The sequence below is a fragment of the Conger conger genome, chromosome 13 (genome assembly GCF_963514075.1).
Source record: "Conger conger chromosome 13, fConCon1.1, whole genome shotgun sequence".
Classification (NCBI taxonomy): Eukaryota; Metazoa; Chordata; class Actinopteri; order Anguilliformes; family Congridae; genus Conger; species Conger conger.
In genome coordinates, this window is record NC_083772.1 from 15,613,075 (window position 1) to 15,637,976 (window position 24,902).

A 24,902-nucleotide genomic window follows, 5' to 3' on the forward strand; every position below is an offset into this window, starting at 1 on the left:
TATTGTATTCAAAAAGATTTCCAACAAAAACTTTAAAATAAATCAAAGGAAAAAAAGTTTACAAAACACACATCAAAGTTACTTTTATTATTCAGTCAGTATTAATAACTGTAAGCATTTTCATGCTGAAATACACCTTTGAAAAAAGACAGAAGATGCTGAGAGCATGCAGTATTTGACAAGTAAATATTCATTTCAGAGACACCAGTACTAACTTCAACAGTACAATCCCCACATACTATCTTTCTATTGAACAGAGGATAGTTAAAATTTAAATAAATAACATGTGGAAGTAATCTTGCCAATTTACACTGGCAATCGAATAGACACGTAAAGGTAAATAAATTGAAAGTACACTTAGTGAAATTATTAATATATATCTATATTTGCTGACAGAAAACAAAAATGCATTTACCTAAAACCACAAACAATAATCATAATTTCACAGATAACCATGATCAGGACATTTTAAAATCCATGACTTTGCAGATATTGTTCAGTTATTTCAGCAAAGATCTGAGTAGAGACCAGCACAATCAAACTTTGACATATACACAGTTAAAAGAGAAAAGACTACTGAAAGATTCCCGGACTGTCCTGAATTATATCATATTCAGAAGTTCAGAAGGATCATTTCAAGTGATGAACGTGATGTATCACATTTTTAAGATCTGTTATCAGGGAGAAAATCTGTGGAAATTCAGAATTTCTGGTATCGTACCTACCCAAGTAAGAGATGTTATGAGTTGGCCCTATATCTGTTATTAGGGATCATATTCATATCTTGTTCAAATGTACAAACAACTTTACTTGAATAGAAAATCTGAAAATCTTGAATACCTCAATAAAGTACAGGACAGAATTTGCACCTTAACAAGCTCCAGACAACCAACAATTTCCAGTAATATATATACAACTAAAATGAAAGAAAATCAGGAAGGAACACTTGCTCCATGTTATGGTAGTTAGTCATGTTATGTATGTAATGCCTGTCATTTGCTCAATAATATAACAGTTGAACACACAAGGACACCTAGGTGCCCTCCATTTTGACACCTCTCAGTTTCACAGAACAAGTATACAGCAACACAAACAGCAATAGGAGCCAAAAGCAATCCCTTATTATAATGGTGTATCACAAAGCTCTAGAGGAGCTAACATTAAGGTAAATTAAAAATGAAATTGTACACAATTTTAAATATCCTCTCTGAGATATGAAGGTGACTCATCTTTAAATATACAGATGCCTGTCTCTTGAATCATAAAAACCCTGAACGGTACCCTTGGCCCAGCTAAGCCCCCTATCCAGAGGTGAGCTGGTCATATTTCTACCTGAACTACTTTCAGGGGAAACACCTACCTTAAGAAGTATCATCCAGTGATGCGCATTAAGCTTTCACACCTGTACTGTGCTGCTTTAGCAATGTCACAACAGCACTGAAAAAGTACAACTGCACTTCTTAGCTGGAGTGAGTTTATTTTTTCACAGGACAAATATTGTACTAATGCAGATATTCAAACTGATATCCAGACAGGCCCACCTTTGCTGTTCAGTGCAGCATCAATACATGTACGTGTGTGTCTGAATGAGATTCCCCCATTCCTCTGGTGCGAGTATGTAGATCACTAGCAATGTTCACAATACCAGTTAACACAGAGGCATAATTCAGTTTCTCCACAAGCACAGTGATAAAGACGTTTGACGGAGATGGGAGAGTTCATTTCTAAGCACACATTCACTGGACCTACCAAAGCTTAACATGGGGAGTGCACAATGGGGGAACTCACAGGAGTGCTGCTTAACTGGCAGGTGCTCCTTGCACTGCCAGAATGTTGTTGGCATTTATGGGGCAAGAAGCAACTGATTGTGCGGTTTCTGGAGTCACAGAAGGGCTCGACTGGGAAACGAACGGTCTCGCCATATTGTAGCGATGGGTAAGCCGTAAGCCTGTACAAGTCTGTGCGATAGCAAGATTGTGGAAATATTAGGGGTTTGCTGGGAAGCCAGGTGCTCTCACAAATGTACTGTGACAGGATACAGACAGCTACTCAGACATTTTTATATTTTCTTTTTCTTTTTTTTCCTTTTTTTTTTTTTTGGTAGAGCAAGAGGCAATGTGCATTAATTCCTGGGTGAACATTTCTTGGTTTGTTGCCATATCAAAGTACTGTGTGTGTTCAGGGTACTGATTGTACTGATAAAAGCTACTTAACATGCTGATCTAAGTATTTCAGGCCTGTTCCATGTAGAGTGACTTAAAAAATAAACTTCTCACATATAATTTGGTGGTAGGCGGTTCACATATTGTGGAATTTAATGTAGAATTAAATTACTGCGGCGGAAGCCATTCTCCATGGACCCCCTCAAATGATTGCATTTTAAGGCTCAAAATGAAATCGTAGACAAATTAAAAATTGCACTTACATTTCAGTTGAAATACAGTGTTATTAGGTAGCTGTGTTATAGGGGTTCCTGAAGAAATGCACAGTTTTGTTTTTGCTCTGGTCACTGAAAAAGGCAAGAATAATCATTTTGTTAAAGGTGCCAAACATCGCAATGGTAGAACTTGCCATAATAAACAGCATAAAAATGCTTATTTATACTAGTATAGCAACTTAATTAAGCTGAAGAAATAAATTGTGTAACAAAAGCTGTTTTCTACACCATGAATGCAATGGGCGTCTTGAGTTTTGGGAACCATTTCTTGGTTCCTGCTCGGATCTTATCTGTACAGAACAGTACAAGCCAGGTTCCTTCTGCTGCTAAGAGGAATGAGAGGCTTAGTGGAATTAACATGAATGTGGCCAAGCTGTTTAGTATAATTAGGATGAACAGGTTTTTGTATCTTGAAGCACATACGTGGAAAATAAGAAACAGCAATACAAAAGTAGCAGCATATGCTCACAAAAACTTCAGAAACAAGGCCTGGTTACATTAAAATTCATTTGAGCTGTTATTAGTGGAAGCTCTCTATATATGTTTTTTTAAGATTAAAGCAGTTTGCTAATTTGTCTGACTGTTCAGATGATTTTGGCAACAATTAACATCAAGAATCAACACCAAAGAAGAAAAATTTACGAACGGGAAACTTATAAAACTAAGAGTTCTCTATATATTATTTGCTCTTTGTACTGTTCCCCAACTATTTTTTTTAATTTTTTTTTTATATTTTCTGTTAGTGTAACAAACGGAATGCAGGACATTAGTTAAGATACAAGGCACTAGATTTTGCTATAGGATTGCGAACAGGGGCTGGGGGCAGGGGTAAGGGGGGGGGTAAGGGGCGGAGGGGGTGGTGGTTCACTACGGTAATATTGACAGCAACAGTCTGGTTGGTTCTCAGAGAATAAGCAGAAATGATGGACAGATGCTGTGAGGAAGAGAGCAGTTGGCCTGTCCAGGACGCAGAGGAGGAAGATGAGGAAGAGGAAGGGTATGGTTAAGACTGCATCTCAGCACGCAGCATCCAGGGGAACCAACAACAGAACAGTAACCTGAGGATAGGAACAGACCAAGACAGGAGTCAAGAACCAATAATATTACATTGACATGAATTTGACAGATTTCACTTTCCAGGAAAGTGATTCATTAAGAAGGCAACACTAATGCCAGGCATTCAAGTGTTTTCAATTCTTAACATGTTCCGAATAAATAAACACTGTTAGGCTTTCTTACTTGGAAATGTGGAGCAAATAAGAAGTATTTGGCTGGGAGCTGAACGAGTATCTCCTCTTGAGTATAAATGTGTAATTTCAAGTTCAATTTCAGTTGTGCTGTGCTTTTCGAAATCAGGTTCCATCATGTTTTGCATTGTTTTGCATGGCAGATTATCAAGATCTCACTAGGCTAAGAGCAGGTCCATCAACACTTCTCCTATTGCTTCAGTACCTGGATATGGAGCTCTCCGACGTGATGTCCTTGGGCGTTCTCATTGCAGCAAAGTTACGTTTTGGCTGGGACACTGGAATAAACAAAGACGAGAGGAAAACATTTGGAAAGAATACCAGCGAGACGGAGAGAATGTAGCACAAATTTCTGGATACTGTCCTTATACCTTTATAAAGACATCACTGTGATATGAAAATACATCTGTGGTCCTCACTTCTGCTCCTGGAGAGCTGCACAGGGTGGTTTCTGTTTTCATCTTAATATCAGCAACCGATTCAGACCCAAGAAACCAGGTCAGGTGAGTTAACTGTGTAGGCCTAATTAACTGTTTTAACTCATCAATTAAGTGCTGAGGAACAACAAAGGCCAGCACACCCCATGACGATTTAAAGGTACAATAGGTAAGATTTTTGTGTTAAATCATTGTTACAAGACCATTGTAAATCCCTTCCTATCATTGAAAAAGGCCCACTGATATGTTGACTCACCCTCTGCCTGTGTTTATATAGGCCTGACATTCTGTACCAAAACACTGTATAACTGTACAATAATTCAAGCTCATTGATTGAAAATTGGTTCTAACTGCCACAGCCAAAGGCATTTCAATGTCCGCGTGTTTACAGGGAAGAGGGAGGGATAAACAGTGTTGTGGTTTGATGGTGTTTGTTGCTGCTTTTTATCTCTTAGTTAGAAGTCCAAAATCACCTATTGGACCTTTAAGAACAAAATTGCCTTTTTGCACAACAGACAAATGCGCAATATAACCCAGACGCTACCTTAATAAGCTACTCCATTTTCGGGAGATTACCTTGATGCATACAAAGACAGCTCTCTTCCTGGGCAAGAAGGCAGAAGTACCTGCCTTCAAAACAAAGTGGAGCCTACACATTCCCTCTCATCATACTTACTAGTGACCTGGTGAACTTTCTTCACCAGAGTTCCATCGCTCTGAGTGTCTTTGGGTCCACCAATCCTAAGAGGGCACAGGCAGGATTGATGGTCAGTACATCTCTTTCCACACGCAGCACCCATGGGGGGCGACATTGGATCTGGCGGTAAGAGCAGTCGTCCAGCAGTCGGAGGGTTGCCAGTTCGATTCCACCCTGGGTGTGTCAAAGTGTCCCTGAGCAATTCACCTAACCCCCAAATGCTCCCGGCAAGCTTGTTGGTGCCTTGCATGGCAATTGGTGTGTGAGTGTATGTATGAATGGGTGAATGAGAAGCATCAATTGTCACCATTTATCAGCTATCAAACATCAGCTGCCCACTAGTGGCCATGAGTTTTTGCGAACAGATGCTAGAGTGGTCTGCTAGTGGAGAGTTGAGACGAGGTAGCTGAGAAGAGGATTAGCTCTTCAAAGAATACAAAATAGTTGGTGAGTTATCCTGCTGGATCGTGTTGATTTGTAAAATGCTGGTGGATTGACAATGGGCAGCAATGCCGGTCCAATTGTTTTTTTTTTTGCAGAGAAACGTTTATGAAACATTGATGAAATGTCTAGATGTTCAGGTGAAAGCACAGCTACATTTGGTTGAAAAGTGAGAGTTTTCTAGCCAGCTGACTAGGATGTAGCCAATACATATGTGGGTAAAACCTGAGCTAGACATCTTGGACATCTAGATCCTGGCCTTTGCTCACTGGGTGCAGCTTTGATTGCAATGCCTCATGTCATCAGGAGCTTCTGCACAGTAAGTATGTCTACAGAACCATCTCCTGACTGCAGTGGCCATTGTAGGGTCATTCACCTCTGCACACGGGATGGAGGGGCGAAGACTCCATATTTGGGCAGGCAACTGAAGTAGCGGACCCCAAACACTGAGCCATCATGCTTCCCGGTCGGCTGTTCCAGCTCTACCCCGAACCAGTATCCTGGAGACAACACACACACACACACACACGGTGTTGAGATATGGTGAGACTAAACTACGGCAACACTACACGATTCTACAATCTGTTTCATGCTGGGATAATCTGTGAACGATTAAAAATATTTTTCTCAAGATTTTGCATTCATCAAGGAAATGCAGTGAGCTCTTTTTCTTCGTAATTGATTTGAAAGGAGCCCTCCACCAAGAAATATATGACTTTCTGGATATGTGCAAAATGAAAAGAAGAACTAAATATAATTTATATGCATTACATTACATTACACGGTATTTAGCAGATGCTCTTATCTGGAGCGACGTACAACAAAGTGCAGATCAAACACAGGGACAAGTGTGAAGAGGACCCTAGAGGACAGTACGGTTCCGAGTCCTAGTGTGACCATACAGATACAATTGGAACTCTGGAAGAATACATCAAAAGCAGTGGCTCATTGTCAGAGGACACTAATTCAATGCTTTTACATTTCCCCTGAATGGGTGTGTGGATGGATCTGCCTGTAACTGGCTGGATTTAGAGAGAGTCCTCCACAAGAGATGCAAGGCCAAATAGCATCAGTCTGAGTTTTCAAGACAATTAACACAAAACCAAACATATAACAACGTTGGCTCAGGCAGTAAGAGTGGTTGTCTGGCAGTTGGAGAGTTGGGGAGTTGGTTTTTGGTGCCTTGCATGAGTGAGTGAGTGTATGTGAGTGAGTGAGTGTATGTGAGTGTGAGTGTGTCTGCAATTGGGTGAATGAGAGGCATTCATTGTAAAGTGGTTTTTGTAGCCCTAGTTACTGGAAAAAGTGCAGTATAAATGCAGTCCATTTACCATAACTGACTTGCAGTGAAACGATCCTTTTAAAAAACCCTGAGGTAGAGAACTGAAGATGAGTAAACACACAATCCTAATTAAGTCTGAGTGCTGACCCAAGGCATTCTCCGATGACTCATAATAAGCTGGCAGAACAGAGCAAGCTCCAGGGTGAAAGTGTCACAGCAGATATAGGAGGTTTTCATGATGTGCTGGTACCAAGGGACAGGGGTTTACACAAACTAATCAAATGTAGGAAGGTGATTTAAACATGTAAATATTTACCAATATGGAAGCATTTTGTCAATGGGCATATGTGGCTTCAAACACGCAGCTATACCAGCAAGTTCTCTGAGAGGTTTCAGTCCCACAGACAAACAGATGGGGAAGGTGTTCAGAGAAGTTCATTTGTCACAAAATGACCTTGGTCTGGACAATTAAGCATTGAGACTTTGCTTTCCTGATGAATTGTCATCACAGCAAATGTTGTTATGACATTGTAGAAAAGACAGGCTGAAACCAAAGTTGGAGCAGCATTAGCTTCCATGAAATAACAAAAATCGGGGCAGATTTTTAGAGGGCAGGGAGTGGATCTGACTGATGTTAAATGAGGAGGGGGGGACAGAAAATGTATAGACATTTTATCTAAATACACGCCTGCTGGTACACGATGACATCATATCTGGTAAAAACTTGTGAAAATACAATTAAGTATTAAATAACAACAAGTATTACATTTTTTGAAATTCTTTGGAATATATACTTTAAGAAATTATGGTTATGAAGAATTGACTAAATAGAGGAAAAAGTGAATTTTGGTTTTAGAGGGCAGCTGTAATGGGTGAGTCACAGCTGTCAGCTGGATCGTCATGGAAACATCTACCTGGAGCGAAGTCTGTCTTGCCATAGAAGCGTATGATTCCCTGTTTCTGTCCAGCCACCAGCACCTGGTCCCCCAGCTCTATCTTAACCCCTTCAGGGTCCAGGCACCCTGTGGACAGGGACTTCTTCCGCTGAGCTGAAACAGCCAATAAAGACACAGAGCTGAAACAGCCAATAAAGACACAGAGCTGAAACAGCCAATAAAGACACAGAGCTGAAATTGCCAATGAAAACACAGAGTGGTAACAGTCTGTTATTTGCATCAAAACACACCAGTCTTCACAACAGTGGTCACCAACCCTGGTCCTGGAGAGCTACCGGGTCTGCTGGTTTTTGCTGTTACTCTGCGCTTAATTAATCAATTAGAGCAGATGATTACACAGCTAACTCACCTCACCTGGTTACCTGGGTCTCAACAGGGTGCTGATTTTAAGGTGAGAACAAAAACCAGCAGACCCAGTAGCTCTCCAGGACCAGGGTTGGTGACCTCTGCTTCACAATCACTTCCTGGATTCCCTAAGTGATGGCCTACGCAGCCAATTCTGGGCTTCAATCATATGCTCGTTAAATTGAAATTGGGTATAGAAGTTAAATTGGGTATGATCTTTCTGCTTTTACATGCATAAGCCTTCAAAGGCTTACATTATATTCAAATGAATCACATGCTTTGGTGTGAGAGCTATAGTTTGTGTTAGGTTGTGCTCCATTCATTTTATAACTGATATATTTGCAGTAAGTGAAACTACCCTGAAACCCTGAAACCCTACCCAAAAAAAATATGAATAGTACATTACAAATTATAGGAGCTCAGAACTGTCACATTCTCCCTGAAATCCAAAAATGTAACCCAGAAAGGGCAGTGATATGAGATCATGCTGAACTGACTTTCAAAGTTATTCGTTATCAGATGAAAAGCATCACATGCAAAAATAACACTTCCCAGCCGGATCTCCTCTAACCTTTTTCTTTCTCCTTCTCTTTCTCCTTCTTCTCCTTCTTGTTTTTTCCGGTGACGCGAGAGAAGTCCATGCGTGGGGTTTTTGGGGTGGAGGTGACAGAGGAGGGGGTCTGGTCTGTGGCTTTGGTGATTTTAGACACTGGGGCAAAAATACCTGTGGGCACATGGGACAATGGATGAATGAAACTGGACATAAAAATACAATTAAAAAAGGCCCAAAGACTCCAAGCTTTTACAGTGCACACTTGTGTTGTTCCAGGGGAAATATAACCCTGACTATTTGAACCAAATCAGTAGCAGCACCACCATGGATGTATTCAAGGAACTAGCAGATGGGTTAGAAGCAGCGGGGATTAAAATTTGGGGACTGGGGGGTGCAGAATTCACAATGTTTGCGTGTGCCAATCAAAAACTGGACACAGTGTGCCCCACCAACAACCGGTTTAAAACTGTATTTTGGAGTGTTTGCCAGCAGACAGCCAGGGACATGGTCCAAAACCACTGACTAACACCCTGACATTCTGGCCTAACTGGAAAATGCTCCCTCTAATGCTAACCTCAGCCAAACTCATTTAAGTTTCTGGCTGTGTTTCAAACCACCACCTTGCCCCCTCCTGCTCCCTCTCCTACTAAAAATAGAGAGTGGACAGGCTGCAACTGAAAGTCAGTGCTAAGATAAATATTTACGGCAACTGCTCCCTCAGACTGTGGTCTGTAAAACTTCCAGGTAATGTTGATTTTACTGTATGCCTAGTCCGGGGCCTGGCTATGGCCACCCAAAATGGTTGTCTGCCGAACCTGGAGAGACCTGTAAGTAGGAGCACCAGTCTACCCACCCTTCATAACCAAATGCCCACCCCAGGATGACATTCTGGTAATGCCACTGGCCTAGTCATACCTGCACAGGTAAATTAATTAAACAGCTTTTTAAACCTTCTAGTTGACAGTGTTGCCATTGCATCTGTTAAATAGTAACTTCTGATCACAAATGCTGTACAGACTTTGAAACCAAATTTAGCATAGCAACATATTACACCACAAACTCTGTTCTTTATTTTCTGGCACCAGATGAAGCAGTGATATCTGGAGACACCAAGTGGTGGTGTACAAAAGTGTGCTGACTGAAACCATTACAAACAAAAACAAGATGCGAGCCAAAGCAAACTAATCGAATCTTGTACAGTAAGCTGTTCTGGATAAGAGCTTCTGAATGCAATGTTACATAACATAATGTACCAAAATATAAATCTGATTGAGCATAAATCCACAACAGATAATGGCATATGAAAATCAGCTTCACCTACGTGTGTAGCAGTCCTCGTTCAAATCTCTGTTTTGGTCGACAAGTTGGCAATGACTAATGTACTGTTCTGTAGTAGAGCCTCTACCAAACAAAGCAACTTGGTATAAAATAATAAGAATATCGACTTAAGGACTTACCGAGTTTGGGGGGGCAGATGAAGTAGCGAACCCCTCCCACGCTCCCATCGTTTTTACCCTCGGGTTCGTCAAGCTCCACACCCACCCACTGCCCGCTGGCAAACTCTGTTGTCCCGCAGAAGCGCAGGGTGCCAGTCTGCAAAGACAACAGCCATTTCAGGAAGAAGCCATGTAAACCAAGATTCAGAATGCAAGGTCTCAGCTGCTCTTCAATTATAATAAAAATGTGCCCCGGAGTCCATTTCAGAGCCCAAAGATCATTACCTTACGACAGTCTCAGAATCTCAAATGGTGTTTGACATTCTTTTATTTCATTTTTTTGCCTTTGGTTGGTTACTAGGGGCAGGTTACTACATGTGGCAAATGTTAAAGGTTTGGTCAGTGTCATGCTGCTTTCTGTTTGCACATTATATAGGCTTTGGAGATTTTGTATTATCCTCAAGGGTGAGGGAGTGGAAAGGGAAATGGAGGGGGGCACATAAACAAAGGATCACCTAAAGACATAATTATTCTATTTTCTCAGATTATCAAAGGCACATCCTTTGTCAGAAATAATCCTGCAACAGAAAGAGTGATGGCATCCGTTTATAATGCTCTTGCTTTAAAAAAAGAAGCTTGCTTTAGAGTGTTAATTTGGTTAGAGATAGTGCCACTCAGCACTGCACCCCAGAAACAAACTGGTCCTTCAGTAAACACAGAGAAACGGACCTGGCAGTGAACTGGTGAGATGCTGAGAGAATGAATGTGGTTAATAGATACAGACACACAGGCCACCCACCTGCTTCACATGTTGCAGAGAAGTGGAGACATCGCTGCAAGATTTTTTGGAAAGCTATATTTTTGACAAGTGGGGACACATGTTTTGGGGGTATTTAGATTACTCACACAATCAAACATGAGCAGTGCTAGGCATGCCCTGTAGCACAACAGAACAGAAGCTGGGTACAAGTATTCATCACTTGGGGATCTGAAGCCCAGCGTAATTGTGTGCAAACTAAGTCATACATATGATGAGCATGTATAATTTGTTATTTAATTTCTTGTGTTGTTTTGTTAGTTGTTTGTAAGTTCAAGCAGTATCTGCTGAACAAATCCCGTTTGTTTTGCAGTAGCCACTCATTCATTCTAATGATCTGTATGCAGAGGTCTGTATGAAAGGTAACTTGCCATTCAAATTTCACACACAGCATGTAAGACACGAGATTCAGACTGTAACCCATCTGTAACAGTTGGAGGAGCCGAACAGGGAAGGGCAAAACAACCAGTGTAGAAGCACAGTACAGGGGTGACAATGGCTCAGGTGGTAAGAGCAGTCGTCTGGCAGTTGGAGGGTTGCTGGTTCGAATCCCACCCTGGGTGTGTTGAAGTGTTCTTGAGCAAGACACCTAACCCCCAAATGCTCCTGACGAACTGGTTGGTACCTTGCATGGCAGCCAATCACTGTTGGTGTGTGAGTGTGTGTATGAATGAGAAGCATCAATTGTACAGCGCTTTGGATGAAGGCGCTATATAAATGCCAACCATTTACCATCTAGAGACCTCTAAGAGGGGCTGGAACCAGCTGTCTGGCTAAGTTTGTCCTTTCACCAGAGACTGAACTACTCAATTGGACATCATTATGGTTGGTGAGCAGTCCACTGTAGGCTACTGTATGTTATGGCTCAGCAGTTTATTCAAAGCTATTAACCTAGAACCAACCCTCAGTGAAGGGAACTACTGTAATACCCTCCCACCACACACACACACACACACACACAATCTGGAGTATTGTCCATAAATTCCCATTGGGTGTTTAGTGTCACGCCCCACCTTCCTAGAGCCCTCCCTCTCGCCCACCCCCTGGAGGCTCTGCAACACACCTTCAGGTCATCCAGGAGGACCCGGTCCCCCAGTTTGAGCCCCAGCGCCGTGAGCATGAGGTTGCCGGGGATGTTGTCGTAGTTGGGCAGGGTGGCGCGTGGCAGGTTGCAGCTTAGCGGCACGGCGTCCAGCAGGAGCTGCTTCAGCTCCTTGGCCACCATGGCCGCCTCTGCCTTGTCCAGGCTCATGTCCATGGGATCTGGCACCACCTCCGCTGGGCCCTGGCTTTTGTCATTCTGGGGCGTGGAGAACGGGAAATGGGGGTAACAATTGAAGATTTTGCATCCTAATAATCCTCATTCACACCGTCAGTCAGCCTGACTGTACAAATATTCCATCACTTGGGAAAGAATAAGAATGAATAAAAAACAAACAAAATATGAAACAAATAGACACTTGTTGAATTGAAGTAATTGAGTGGTGTTTTGAGTCCCAATAACTGCATCACTAAAGTGACCGCTATAGACTGAAAATACAGGTTAAGGCATATTGCTGAAGTTACACACCTGCAGAATGACACATGGAGTGGAGTTGACTTATGTCAACTGGACCACCATCTTATTCTTTAAAATATATCTATCTTTAATAATCTTTAAAATGGTTTTACACGAAGTTCTAGGACCGCAGGTGGTCCACATGTTAAACCATTGAAGACACCATATTTCATAAGGATTGAGGAGGTGGACCCTGTGTCTGATCGAGTAAATTCTACTCCTACGGACAGGCAGAAATGTAGAACGGTGCTTGAGAAACAGAGGGGAAAGCTACCCTGACAGTGGGGTTGGCCCCATGTTCCAGTAGACACTTGACTGCTCCCAGGCACAGGTTGGAGGCGGCGATGTGGAGGGCGGTGCCGTGGTGGAAGTCACTGCAGGTGGAGTTGAGCACTGAAGAAAGAAGCAGACCATGAGAGGAGCAGATATGGGGCTGCCCACCGAGGTGCTGCTCCACCTCTTCTAGTTGGATGCATTGAACTCACCCTCAGGAAAAATAGGACAGCAACCATGTATGTGCATTTATTGGATTTTGTTTTCGTGTAGTCACAGGCGTAGACTGAGGTGGGGATAAGGGCGACACATCCCCATGAGTAGAGACCTCATTACCCCTCCCACCCTCACACACCCCATATACATTTGTCAAGCTATCTGTCAGCATTATATTAATGTTCATTATTATGTCAACATATACAACACAAGTTACATGCACTATTATAGCAAGTATCCTATTATCCATAAATATAGTGCATACTTACGTACTGTAATAATGGATATAATACAGAAAATCATACCAATGTTTTCGGGAAGGGGGGGGCTGTGTTTACTGAATACTGAATATGAATAAGATGGCCAGTCATTAATTAATCCTGGGTTTATGTTTCATAAAACATGTTTGTTTTTCTGACTGAGGGACAGGTTCAAAGATGAAGTGTTGAAATAGTTTCAAGGTGCACAAAAAGGATTGTGACAGACATTAAACTTGGTTAAAGGTTGATGAGATGGTTCTGGGCCACAAAGAGTTTTGTACTACACAGGGAGACATCCTGAGGTACTGTACCCCTTGGCTTAGAGGCCTTGAGCAGGACGCGGATGAGCTCCGGCACGTCAAAGTAGGCTGCGTAGTGCAGGGCATTCATATTGGTCCAGCGGCTGCGTAGGCCCACGTCAGCACCCAGGGCAATCAGCTGATTGGACAGCCGCAGGGCTGCAGCGGGGTCACCTGGGAGCAGTGACAAGAGCAGAAGGCCGCAGGGGTTATACATCCTGAGGCACACTACACTTCAACAATGTTTTGATGACACCAAAGCGGTCCTGTGCTTAAAGAGGATTATTGATTGAGCTCTTTGCATTAAGGCAGTCTCTTCAGGTTTTTGGGGATTCCTTTCAATCAGCTGCCACTTAAGGCCGTGAGAACAAGGTATGCGGGTGATCACTTTATTAGGTAGACCTGTACACCAACTTGTAAATATTATATTTATCAGTATGTTAGCATGTTCAGTGTTGGTGGAGTATGCATGTTATTTGTATTTATCTGTATTGTATCAGCTTGGCATTTGCATAGTTTACCACCTGTTGTTTCCTTTCTGTGCATATACTACAGAACTATATGTGCCTCTACTGATGTTTCTACTGGTTAAAGTAATCATAATAAAGTTCACTGTGTATGCATGTTATTTGTATTTATCCATGTTCTATCAGCTGGACATTTGCATGGGTTGATGACATGTTCTTTCCTTTCTGTGCATTTTCTAGAGAACTATATGTGCCTCTACTGATGATCGCTCACCAACTCCATGGGCGCCAGCCTTGCAGCTGTAGTGCAGCAAGGTCATGTCTGTCAGTCCGTCTCGGTCATTGACATGGCAACCTCTCTTCAAGATCTGTGAGCAGAAGCACAGGTCAGTTAGCTCTCTTGGAGTATGGAGGAAAAGATGAGTGAGAGAGAGAGAAAGAAAATGAGAGCGAGAGAGAAAGAAAATGAGAGCGAGAGAGTGAGAGAGAGAGAGGGAGAGAGAGAGAGAGAGAGAGAGAGAGAGCAGAGTGCTCTGCTCCCACCTGGCTCAAAAGCAAACATGCCAGCCAAAATCCCATTAAGTGCTCAAGCCACTAATCTGGCCACATTCCTGTGAGCTCTTGCGCTGCCATTTCTAGAATACATTCTTCATAATATATGTAATGTGAAGAAGTACATTGATTGTTTGGGGGGGCAGGGCTACACTTCTGTTAGTGATAGATTATATGCGGCGGCCATTTTGTGTGAGAATGATTATCACACATTTCAAAACATAGCTTGAGCTGGCCAAGCCATGTCAAGCTGGGAGCTGGGGTGAACTGGTCAACCAGCTACCAGCTGCTTCAAACCTTGCTTGAGCTGGGCTTTTTATTTTATTTTATTTTTTTACCTCAAGGCCTCAATCAAAAACAAGTGGTTTCATTATACTTTGGCATTGTAATGAGTTCCTCCTACTGGTCACCCTACAACATTACCAGCAGAAATCTGTTGTCCTTGGATGTCCACCATCTTAGGACCAGCCAGGCTAAGCTGTGCTTAAATTCAGCTGCAGGGTGGTACAGCTGCCAAATTTTAGTTACTGATTCTCACTCTTGTAAGATGACCAGCATGACCAGCCCTATATCTGTATCTGGGGTAATAGTAAAGGAACTGTGCATTTGATTGGCAGCTGGGGCATGCCCAGTTGCACCCTTGAGCGAGTTACCTTACCTGAACTGTTCCAGTGTAAGTGGGTTAAAAGTATAAGAGTAGCTAAAAGTATACACATCACAGAGTACACAAAGTACACAAAGTACCATGGGTGGTTGGGCCTGTTCCTGTCCTGCTCCTTTCCAATGGAACAACATGTCTGCTCATGTTCAATGTACAGACAATCGTCCATTTAAATCTTGAAGTAGATACACTGTACATTTTATAGGCTGATAACAACAGGAACAGGTTAGGGCAGCCAATGTAAGCCACAGAGTCTCTGGTAGACTGAGCGATCAGTGCTGTCACTTTTTTCTTGTTATGTTGCCATAGACTTATTCTGCCAGGGTTTTCTTCCTATCTCTCCTGCCCAGAGTGGTAGCCATAAGACCAACTGAGCGCCCTCTGCCACACACAGTTGGCACTGCTCCTGCTCCACACCTGTCCTCTGCCTCCCATTCACCGTCCAGACCATCTTGCATCCTTGCCTGGCGTTAATGACATATTGTATTTATTCCGTAATCTGCCCTTCTCAAATAACTGGTGCCAGCCAACGGCTGATGGGTTCCACCCAATGAGCCAGGTTCTGCTCAAGGATTTGCCAAGTACCAGCCAGAGGGCTTGCCCAGATCTCTATAAAGCAACTTTGTGACTTACAATGCCTTCTGTAAAAACTGCTATACACATAAAATTGAACTGAAATGAATTTCTTTGTTGTTTGGAGGCCCCAGTCTCCTACCCAGGGCCTACCCAGGGGGTAATGCTGGTAAGTGGTTCTCAGACTTTGCTGGTATTTGGCTACAGCAAAAGCATTTACAACAGTGTGGCGTGTAGCCTCAAGCCACTCAAATGTGACATGACACTTTGATTTACTGCCTGTATTCATGCAGAGCAAATCTGGCTAATGGAAAAGGCCTATTATCAACTATATCAATCCTGGGTGGACTGTGCACCTGGGACAGCAGCTGATATCATAACCAATCAAGACACCACCCGAAAGCCGCCAACGCAATATTAATGGTGTCAGGATGAAGGAAGCCCCGTCCTACCCTCTGTGACAAAAATGGAGCATAATGTCATAGAGGTCCATTCATAATCAGTAAGTGTAAAGTTCACACCTCTAACTTTGCTATACCAGAAGGAGATAAAAATAATCCAAAGCAAATGTTTTCATCCTTCTTAGGAGATGACACACAACCTCTGGATCTACACACCTGGACAGATCCATTTGCAAAGGACATAAATTATGTAGTGCAATCAATGCCAGACCCCCTTGGGCTATATAATGAACATGGGAGATCTGACTGCTCCCAGTCACCGACACCCTGGATCTCCACAAGATGGTCACTCAAGTGCAGTATTGATCCGCAGACAGAACACAGGAGTGAGTGCAAGCTATACAAGACTGGCTAAATAGACTCATTATTATCTCTCCATCAATACAATGCAACTGTTAGGGATGAGGAGTCACATGCTGCCCTTGATGGGGGGGGGGTTTCTGATAAAAATAAGGTGGTAGAAAAGGATGCTATGCTTGTGTCAATTAATTCCAAAATTCAGAGAATAGAAGGTAATCAATGAAATCAACAAATCAATAAAGAGCATAATGGAATTTTTTTTTTTTAATTTACACTCTGTGGGTACTAAATGAAGTAAATTAAATTGCAGATTTGCATCATTTATTTTTCTACATACACAAACATTACAGGTCTCATCAAAATACAGGCCCAGGACATAATCACAGCAGGCAAACTTTGGCTTCAGCTGCTGTCTCTTGTAATCATTGGACTTCAAAAACAAGTTAGTCTTGTTAACTAGGCAAGTTAATCTTTGTGATTCTATCGCACCCCACACTGGTTTTGTGAAGAAAACAAATATTTTTTGCTGTTGTTTTAACAGCTTCACTACTGTTTTGCTGCCAAAGTTAAGGAGTAGGGTTCATTGAATACAAAATGTATTTACGTTGTAGCCCTGCCTATATAGCTCATAAAGTCTGACTTTATCCTGAATATTGTAGCATGTGATACATCTATTGAATGATCTACACCACAGATTTCTCCTGGTTTGTCGGCATACACGATAACTGGCATTCCATTCGTAAACCAGTCACTTGGGTTGTCAATGTTTTTTTTTTTTAGGCCTTTTTCAGCTTTATTGGACAGTATATAGTATAGAGAGACAGGAAGAACGGGAGCGAGAGAGAGGGGAAGACATGCGACAAATGTCGTACGGTCAAATTCGAACCGCCGACGTCGCGGCTCGCAATGAGCATGACAGGCTGCGCCACCGAGACACCCGGGTTGTCAATGTTTAACATGCCAAATTCAGTTGAGTGCTTGCTTCATTTGTTTACATGAAACATCACAGGGGCAATGTCACCTCCACTTGTGTTCATTGCAAATATAGCTGACCGATTATATCTACCATAGTTTAACTCTTTAAATATTGCCTATTTTTCTTAGCACAAGCTTGAAATAAAATGGTTACTATTCTTGAACCCTTTTGACTACAGGCATAATCCTTGGACCGAGAGTCAGAATACTCTCCCTATTCGAAAACAATAATATAGAAGCTCACAGTGGAAGAACTTAGTAGTTTTTGAGATGTTGTGGCTGTGCTTGGGGGGCCTATAAACACAATAAAGTCACAACCAAATTTGATGACAATACAGTATCACCAAAAAAGAGCATTCTGTACTGCTTTTTTCTTAGTTATGTCTGGGCAGGTTTAGAAAAAAACAATTTGGAGACTCCAAGAGGACACACGGCAACTAAATGATATTATGGGTCACATGAGGTGTAAAATACTGTGTTGTATACTAAACTATCCTGGAGTGTACTGAAATGCTCCTGACAAACGTTCTCTCATTTCTCCCCTACATCCCCCTGTCAACCTTCCTCCCCCTGCTCTCCCCTCTGGCAGTAGCAGATCCAGAATATTGTAAAAAAAAATGAAAATAATAATAATACAATAATTACTATAATAATTCAATTCAAAAATTATTTTGTCAAACATATTTGGGCAAACAAGTCTCAAGAACTGCTTTTGCCAGTGTGTAACAGTCTCAGCATGTGTACTGTAAAGGCAGCAGTTTGTTTATGCAGGCAAAAAAAAGTGGGTTGTTTTATGCAATCCTAAAAACTATGCACCGTTGGAAACATAATTTAATTTCCTAAAATGCTCCTCAGTCATCACTTTAGTATCATATCCCTAGCCGGCTGTATCCAGAGCAGAAATTATACTGTAGTTGCTTGCTCAGAGAGGGGGGCATTGCCTATACTGAGCGACTCCAGTACGGGTCAGATAACCTCATAGGTGGGCTGATCGTGTTTCAGAGAGCCTATAGAAAATGTAGATAACAGCCTTTCCATGTACAAGTATGGCACATCGGATTCAAGAAATTAACCCAACTTCAAAAGGCCAATGGGATTAACAAGAACAAGGGATGGCTGACACCTGATTGGGTAGACTGCAGTTTTGGCAAAACAATACTGTAATAATATGGCGGACCGTTTATAAACTTTCTCCGTTAATGAACAGTCCACTAAAATATATTTCTGAAAACATTTGAAGCGATAAATAAGCAATGCAGTTGCTGAATCTTGATTCATATTTGATCAGCAATGCGGATTGAAAGTTTGATCAGAGTTCTGTGTGCCAGGCGAGCTGTGCTGACATGCAGTGCAAGGCTCTTGTTTATGACACTTTGAGCTAGTCATTGTCAGGAGGCTTGTACAGTGCTTTGCTGAATGGCAAAAATGTATCACTAACATGATACTCATGGCTCTCACAGTACTAGAACAAATAATATGTATAGCCTTAATGTATTATGTTGACCCCTCTCTACATATCATGGCCACTTTTGGGATCCCTGTTTTTTTCAAAAGAATCCTAGAATTGTGCATTTTACCGTTTATTAGTACAAAGTACACCAAGAGTCCTGCTGGTACAGTTACCTTTTTTTTTGTAATGGCAAAACAACACATGAAGTAACAATAGGATCAACAATGACCTTCATCAACCATATGGAATAGAAACCTTAAATGTAAGGAATACAATTCATAAACAATTATAAAGATAATTAAAACAGTCTATTTGAAGTGCTGAATGCGGTTGTAAACGACCAATAATCCTTCTCCTCTTTTGCCTTCAACTGTCATTACCTTGCATTACTTTTTAGATGTTTTTATTGCAGATTACAGCCTCCCATTTAAGTGTAGTTACCCCTCTGTTCTCCGCACCGTAACACAATCGCAGGCCTGTGGAAGTGAACAGAGTAGTGCAGCTCACCTCGTTGCCAATGACGTCGATTTTGTGCTGCACCTGTGGCACCCACTGTCTGATAATGGCAAAGAGCTCTGGGATGGTGGTACGGGGGTCACAAAGGATATCCTGGCAGGCTGGGTCATTTGGATCAAAGAATGTGAAAGCTGAAATGGAAAAACAGGGGGTTCAGTCAGGAAGGCTCTGGTTATGATGGATATAACTGGGTTCTTTTATATTCTACATCAGGCACCCCGGTCCTGGAGAGCCAGAGGACGTGCTGGCTTCGTTGTGACTCAATACTTAATTGATCAATGAAATTACACAGTTAACTCATCTCTCCTTGTTTCTGGGGTCTGAATCATTTGCTGATTATAAGGTGAAAACAAACCAGCACACCCTCCCTGTTCTAGATGGATGTCCCATTTTCTCACACTCTGGTTTAAAATGGAACATTATTTCACACTCATATTCTTTATTTATCATCTGAACTTCTAGTACTGTGCTTTTGCACTTATTTTAGTGAATGTCTTTTTAACATCTCCTGGGCGAAATTAAATGCAAGGTTTTTTGTGTAAGCTTTGCATATGAATCACTTGCTGCTCCTCCTTCCTTTCAAGATGGCTGCCTTTCTCAAGGCTCTCTTTGTTTCAGTACAATGTTTTTCTTGGCAGCGTGCCGGAAGGAAACAAAATACACACATCCATGTCCCCAGCAAGCGTGCTAACACTGGCCTGCCTCAGAGGACACATTTCCAGCTTACGGAGCCTTAAATGTATGAAGATATTCTACCATGACCTTGGTAATTGGGGCGGCCTGTAGCGTAGTGGTTAAGGTACATGACTGGGCCCCGCATGGTCGGCAGTTCGATCCCTGGAGTAGCCACAATTAGATCCACACAGCCGTTGGGCCCTTGAGCAAGGCCCTTAACCCTGCATTGCTCCAGGAGGGATTGTCTCCTGCTTAGTCTAATCAACTGTACGTCGCTCTGGATAAGAGCGTCTGCCAAATGCCATTCATGTAACTAATGTAATTTGTTCCAGAAATTACTAGCAGGGATGAAATCAATGCCTGATTAAGCATGCATTGCTCTAAGATGAGATAATCACTGCATCTTTAGGTCTTCCAACTGGGCTGGGAAAAATTTTATTATGTTCCATGGCCATGGAATGAGGTGCAAACTGATTTCATTACCAGATTTTAAACTGAAGATATATGTTTCTCCCATTATTTGTCTTGGGAATGCTAATAATTCTCAGACTCAGTAACAAAATACATGAAAACAAACAGGGATGTAGAAAACTCAGAACTCATTCAGCATCCTTATTTTTTACTAATAAGGATTTTTATCAACCATAAGGTTACCCAAAATCCACTACTGCACTGAATTTGCTGCTCTACATCCCACCCCTACTGATTTTTCTTTACTGGTCACCTACTTTGGCAAAGAGGGGCTTGCATTATTTGAAGTCTGACCCAGTGGTCAATATATTCTATTCCTTAGCTAATTTCATGAGGAAAAATCATTTTATAATGCTATCACTGTGAGTTTCCAAAATGGCCACCTCTGTTCTGGAGAATGGAGAAGAGTCAGAGTGAGCAGGCTAACAGCCACTGATGGTTACAGGAGGCTTGGGTTTCAGTGGTGAGGGACGATCTGATCTCCCTGTAGCCCATGGAAGTCACTCACCATAGTCCTTTGGGAGTGGAGCTGGGGCAGACGGGTGGACCATGGGCCGCTTCCGGGTCTCCAGAACCGGGCTATGATACTCTGAGGCTGGCTGGGCCTCCTCCACCTCTGTGTCCTCTTTGGTCATCCTGTGAGTCTGGAATGCAAGCAGCATAGATGTGAGAACTGTCATCCACCTCTGTTATTCGCAAACTCAGTTCTGGGGGAACCCTTGTGTATGGTAGTCTTCATTCCAAACCACAATTGCAATCTTTAACAAGATATTCATTTTTCTTCAATTGTGAAACAGATTTTATGGTTTTGAGGTATTACTTAGACTATTAAACCACATTAAGTCAGAAATAGCTATGCTTGTCAAGATTAATAAAAATGCCATATTTATATTGTGCTTATTGTATTATTAAGTGTGGACATCTGGCCACTAAAATGAACCATTTGGTAGACAAAGGCAAAGACTTGATAATGAGTTTAACCCTCCTATTATGTTTGGGGTCAATTCAGTGTTTGGGATCCCTTAAAAACCAGTTAACCTTTTTTTAATCTTGATACTGTATAATTTGTTCAATTATCTATTTTGGTGGGATTAAATAACAAACATGCAATAAACACAATGCTTTGTTTTCAGAAGTCCTGTACCAACTTTGCATGTGTTGTATGGGCTTATTTTGACCCTTTGTAACTGTTCATCTCAGATTTCTTTGTGGAGGATTCTGCTGGCACTTTCCATACAGGTGCCAAACTTCCCTGTGCCTCAGGCTCTAGAATGAGATGTTTCACACACATTTTTCATATTTATGGATAAAAAAAAAGGAACACAATGTTAAGTTTAAGGAACAAATTATGAAAGCACTTGTCTTCAACAACTTTAATTATTGGTTGTAAAAACCAGGATACACATTGGGGTACTTTCATACTAATACTCTCACTGTAGCCCAACATTTCCCAACTTGTAGGATCTCACTCCAAACCTAACAAAGCACACCTCATTCAACAGCGAGAGATCTTATTGTGCTGCTTAGTAGAATCAGGTGTGCCAAATTAGGGTTGAAATTAAAACCAACAGGACAGTAGATCTCCAAGGAACAGGTTTGGAACCAAATATTGGTTATGAAACTACGACTGTTTTCCGACTAACGTTGAAGTTTATTTCGTAATCCATTCAGCCATTTTCAAGAAAACTATGTTTTGCTGGGACTAAACCGAAGCAAATTCCTTCTTGACCTACTTATTATTTTTTCATACATTCATAGTTCATTTCAATACTGAACTAATGTAATACATGGCATGCAAACATGGCATGGCATGGCATAGCAGAATGAATATAAAGATGTGGGCAATTAAAGGATTTGAACTCGCTATAAACCTGTAATTGCACTGCCTAATGGGACTAACAGGGCTCTGGTTAACCTAATTTTGAAATAAAGTTCAATTTTAAATGTGATGCAGATTTGAGAAATTTGAGTTGAGTAGGTTGAGTAATCCTTTTCAAAGAGCCTTTTGAACACTTATGAAAATATACTCTCATATATGTGAATAAAACACATGAAGGTTACATTTTGAACATTGTATTTTCTTCAAAAAACGTATTAAGCTTTTCTGATCATTCATGTGTCTGGACAAGGTTTGAGGACATGTGGGTACAGTTTTGGGAAAACTTGAATGCCTGTCGATATATTTACCATATTTGTGCACAAATTTAACATAGCTCTGGGTTGGTCCTTGACTAAGAAATTGAGATAGTCATTGCTAAACTACATTGCTAAGCCTTTTGTAATTTGTTTGTAGTTTTGTGTAATTTTTGTGTACGCTGTATGTACCTGCTCTGCCATAAATTTGTTCTGTCTCTCTGAATAGTACAAGTCTCTTCTTTAATTTCAACTTTCAATCATGTGTGTGCAATACATTGTTTTTGAGATATTGTCACTTTTATAGGACTAGTACAAAATAGCGTAAATTGCCCTCAAGGGGTTTAAATTAGAAAAACAGTTCAATTATTAAACTATATGATTATATTGACTGAATTCATAACACAGTCTTCAGTCATGAAATCAAAATGATCTGATTCCCTAATTAATATTCCCTCATTTATTTTAAAAAGATATTTTGCAGTCCAGTTAGCAGTGAGCAGACCATGTAATTTCCCTGTATGTATTATCTTTTGGAAACCATGCAATTAATATCTCATGGAGCTTTATTTATTTGTTTGTGTAAAAGACACAATCAATATCTATACATTAATTGGTCTGGTAAAAACATTGACAAAAAAAAAGCCTGTCTAGCATTACCTGGGCGGCAAATGATGTCTGTATTCCAAAAACAACTGACATTGCTATCTTTTAAATCTGTGCTCTGCTATCCAACCTAGCATCTTCAATGATAGGCTGTGAAGGGGCCCAGACAGCTAGAAACAATTGGCAGGTTATCCAACCTTGCACTGTTCCACCATTATCCTGTTAACTGGCGGATTATAAAATGTTCAAAAACAAGGCCGAGCTGTTATAAAGAACTGTCCCTGTGGCAATTGTGGCAAAACGCGGCCCACACATAACCAACCGAAACTCAAGTCATCCTTCGGTCAACATGCAAGCCACCCCAAATAAACAATAAACACTGCTGTCAGTCAAATATAACAGTACGTTCCCTCCCTCTGTACCTATGTGTAATGATTTATTAGATACATAACATTGAAATCACTGTCAAAATTCCAGCTGAAATGACAGTCCAGCTGAAATTACAACAAATGTGCTTTGTCCACGCAAAGGAAATGCATGCAGTAGGCTACATTCCATTATCCAGGCGATGTACATGTAGCAATTCAGATACGTGGGCTGCTTACGCACTATTCACGAGGTAATTTTCCTTCTACGTCATAAATAAACTGTGACTGGATGAGATTTTTAAAACCACCCCAAATGGCAGCTCATTTTTGTGTGGCAACACCAGCCAAACACAAATGTCTAGCAATGTTGGCCGATTTCTTCTGTGTCATATACTGTATATAGCCTATATAGTACGGCTGAGCTAGTTGTAGCCGAATATCACGCATACGTTGGAGAATAAATGCAGCAGCAAATAGCGTAGGGTAGAAACACGCCCTATCCACTCATTATATGCGGTATATTTTTAAAATATGGTTTAATACTGAATATTTGCACCGTCTTTGTCATGAATATTCTCACAAAAGCAAATAAACTACCGCTAGTCGCCTGGTGGTACATACCACGCAATGCACAGCAATCTCCATCTTTCTCACTCCGCATCAACAATCTACTAGGACTAAGATGGAGCATCACTAGAAAAACGCAAGAAGCGATTCTCGCTTTTTCTGTCCAAAATACAAAGCCAATTCCCGTTACGAATCCAATTTGATGTACGCCTATGTTAATATGTATTTTAAAGACTACCGTCGACTTACCTCGAAATAACGTCTTTATTTGCTTTCTTTCCTCCTTAACAACGGTATCTGGATGTTTGTGCTGTCCTGTATACACGACGATGGCAGGCTGGAAGATGCTGTTGCTGCCTCCTCCTCCCCTGCTTGCGTCACACTGACTCAACCGTGGACCGTTTCAAGCCCATTAGCTGCTGTTGCAACTGAACGGTGATGCACATTCAAGAATGCAGAAACTATCGAGCCGTAAATAGCGCTGTTTTGTCACCGAACTGAATGCGACTGTTCCGTGTTATTTAAATGGTTGGCCAAAAACGTCGTCTTCAGTAAATGAATAGGTACCTATGTTCATATGGCCATTTAAAATTTTATTTTAGGTTAGGTTCGTGTCCGGTTTTTTGTAGGCCTATTTAAAGGAAACCCCATGCAGTGGGTGACTTTGTGCCAGTGCAAACCATAACTCCACACAAACACATAAATATTGTAGGAAAATTATAAAATGTGAATGTCCCAGAAAATATTCACAAACAGGACAGTATTTTCACCCAGAAAGAGGCCACGTGTACCAACTCAATTGTTGCCTGCTCTCACTCCTACCCTCAGCAAATCAATTTGTCATGCAAAAAAATGAAATGTATTGTCTTAAGG

The 24,902-nt window shown here is 41.4% G+C and overlaps 1 protein-coding gene across 2 annotated transcripts; it reads right to left on the minus strand.

Annotated features, from left to right (window-relative positions):
* Positions 1-68: 68 nt before the first annotated feature.
* On the minus strand, positions 69-24,401 carry clip3 (CAP-GLY domain containing linker protein 3). Of its 2 annotated transcripts, XM_061217166.1 has the most exons (15): positions 24,279-24,401; positions 20,864-20,999; positions 19,201-19,340; positions 13,996-14,089; positions 13,267-13,428; positions 12,481-12,599; positions 11,712-11,948; positions 10,631-10,684; positions 9,853-9,988; positions 8,414-8,566; positions 7,456-7,590; positions 5,636-5,759; positions 4,798-4,862; positions 3,890-3,962; positions 69-3,495 (listed from the first exon to the last, which is right to left on the minus strand). In XM_061217166.1, the coding sequence occupies exons 2-15, from the start codon at positions 20,988-20,990 to the stop codon at positions 3,441-3,443; spliced, it is 1,674 nt and encodes a 557-aa protein (XP_061073150.1). In that variant the 5' UTR covers positions 20,991-20,999; positions 24,279-24,401; the 3' UTR covers positions 69-3,440. The 2 variants fall into 2 exon arrangements, with proteins under 2 accessions (XP_061073150.1, XP_061073151.1); XM_061217167.1 differs by lacking the exon at positions 10,631-10,684.
* Positions 24,402-24,902: the final 501 nt, after the last annotated feature.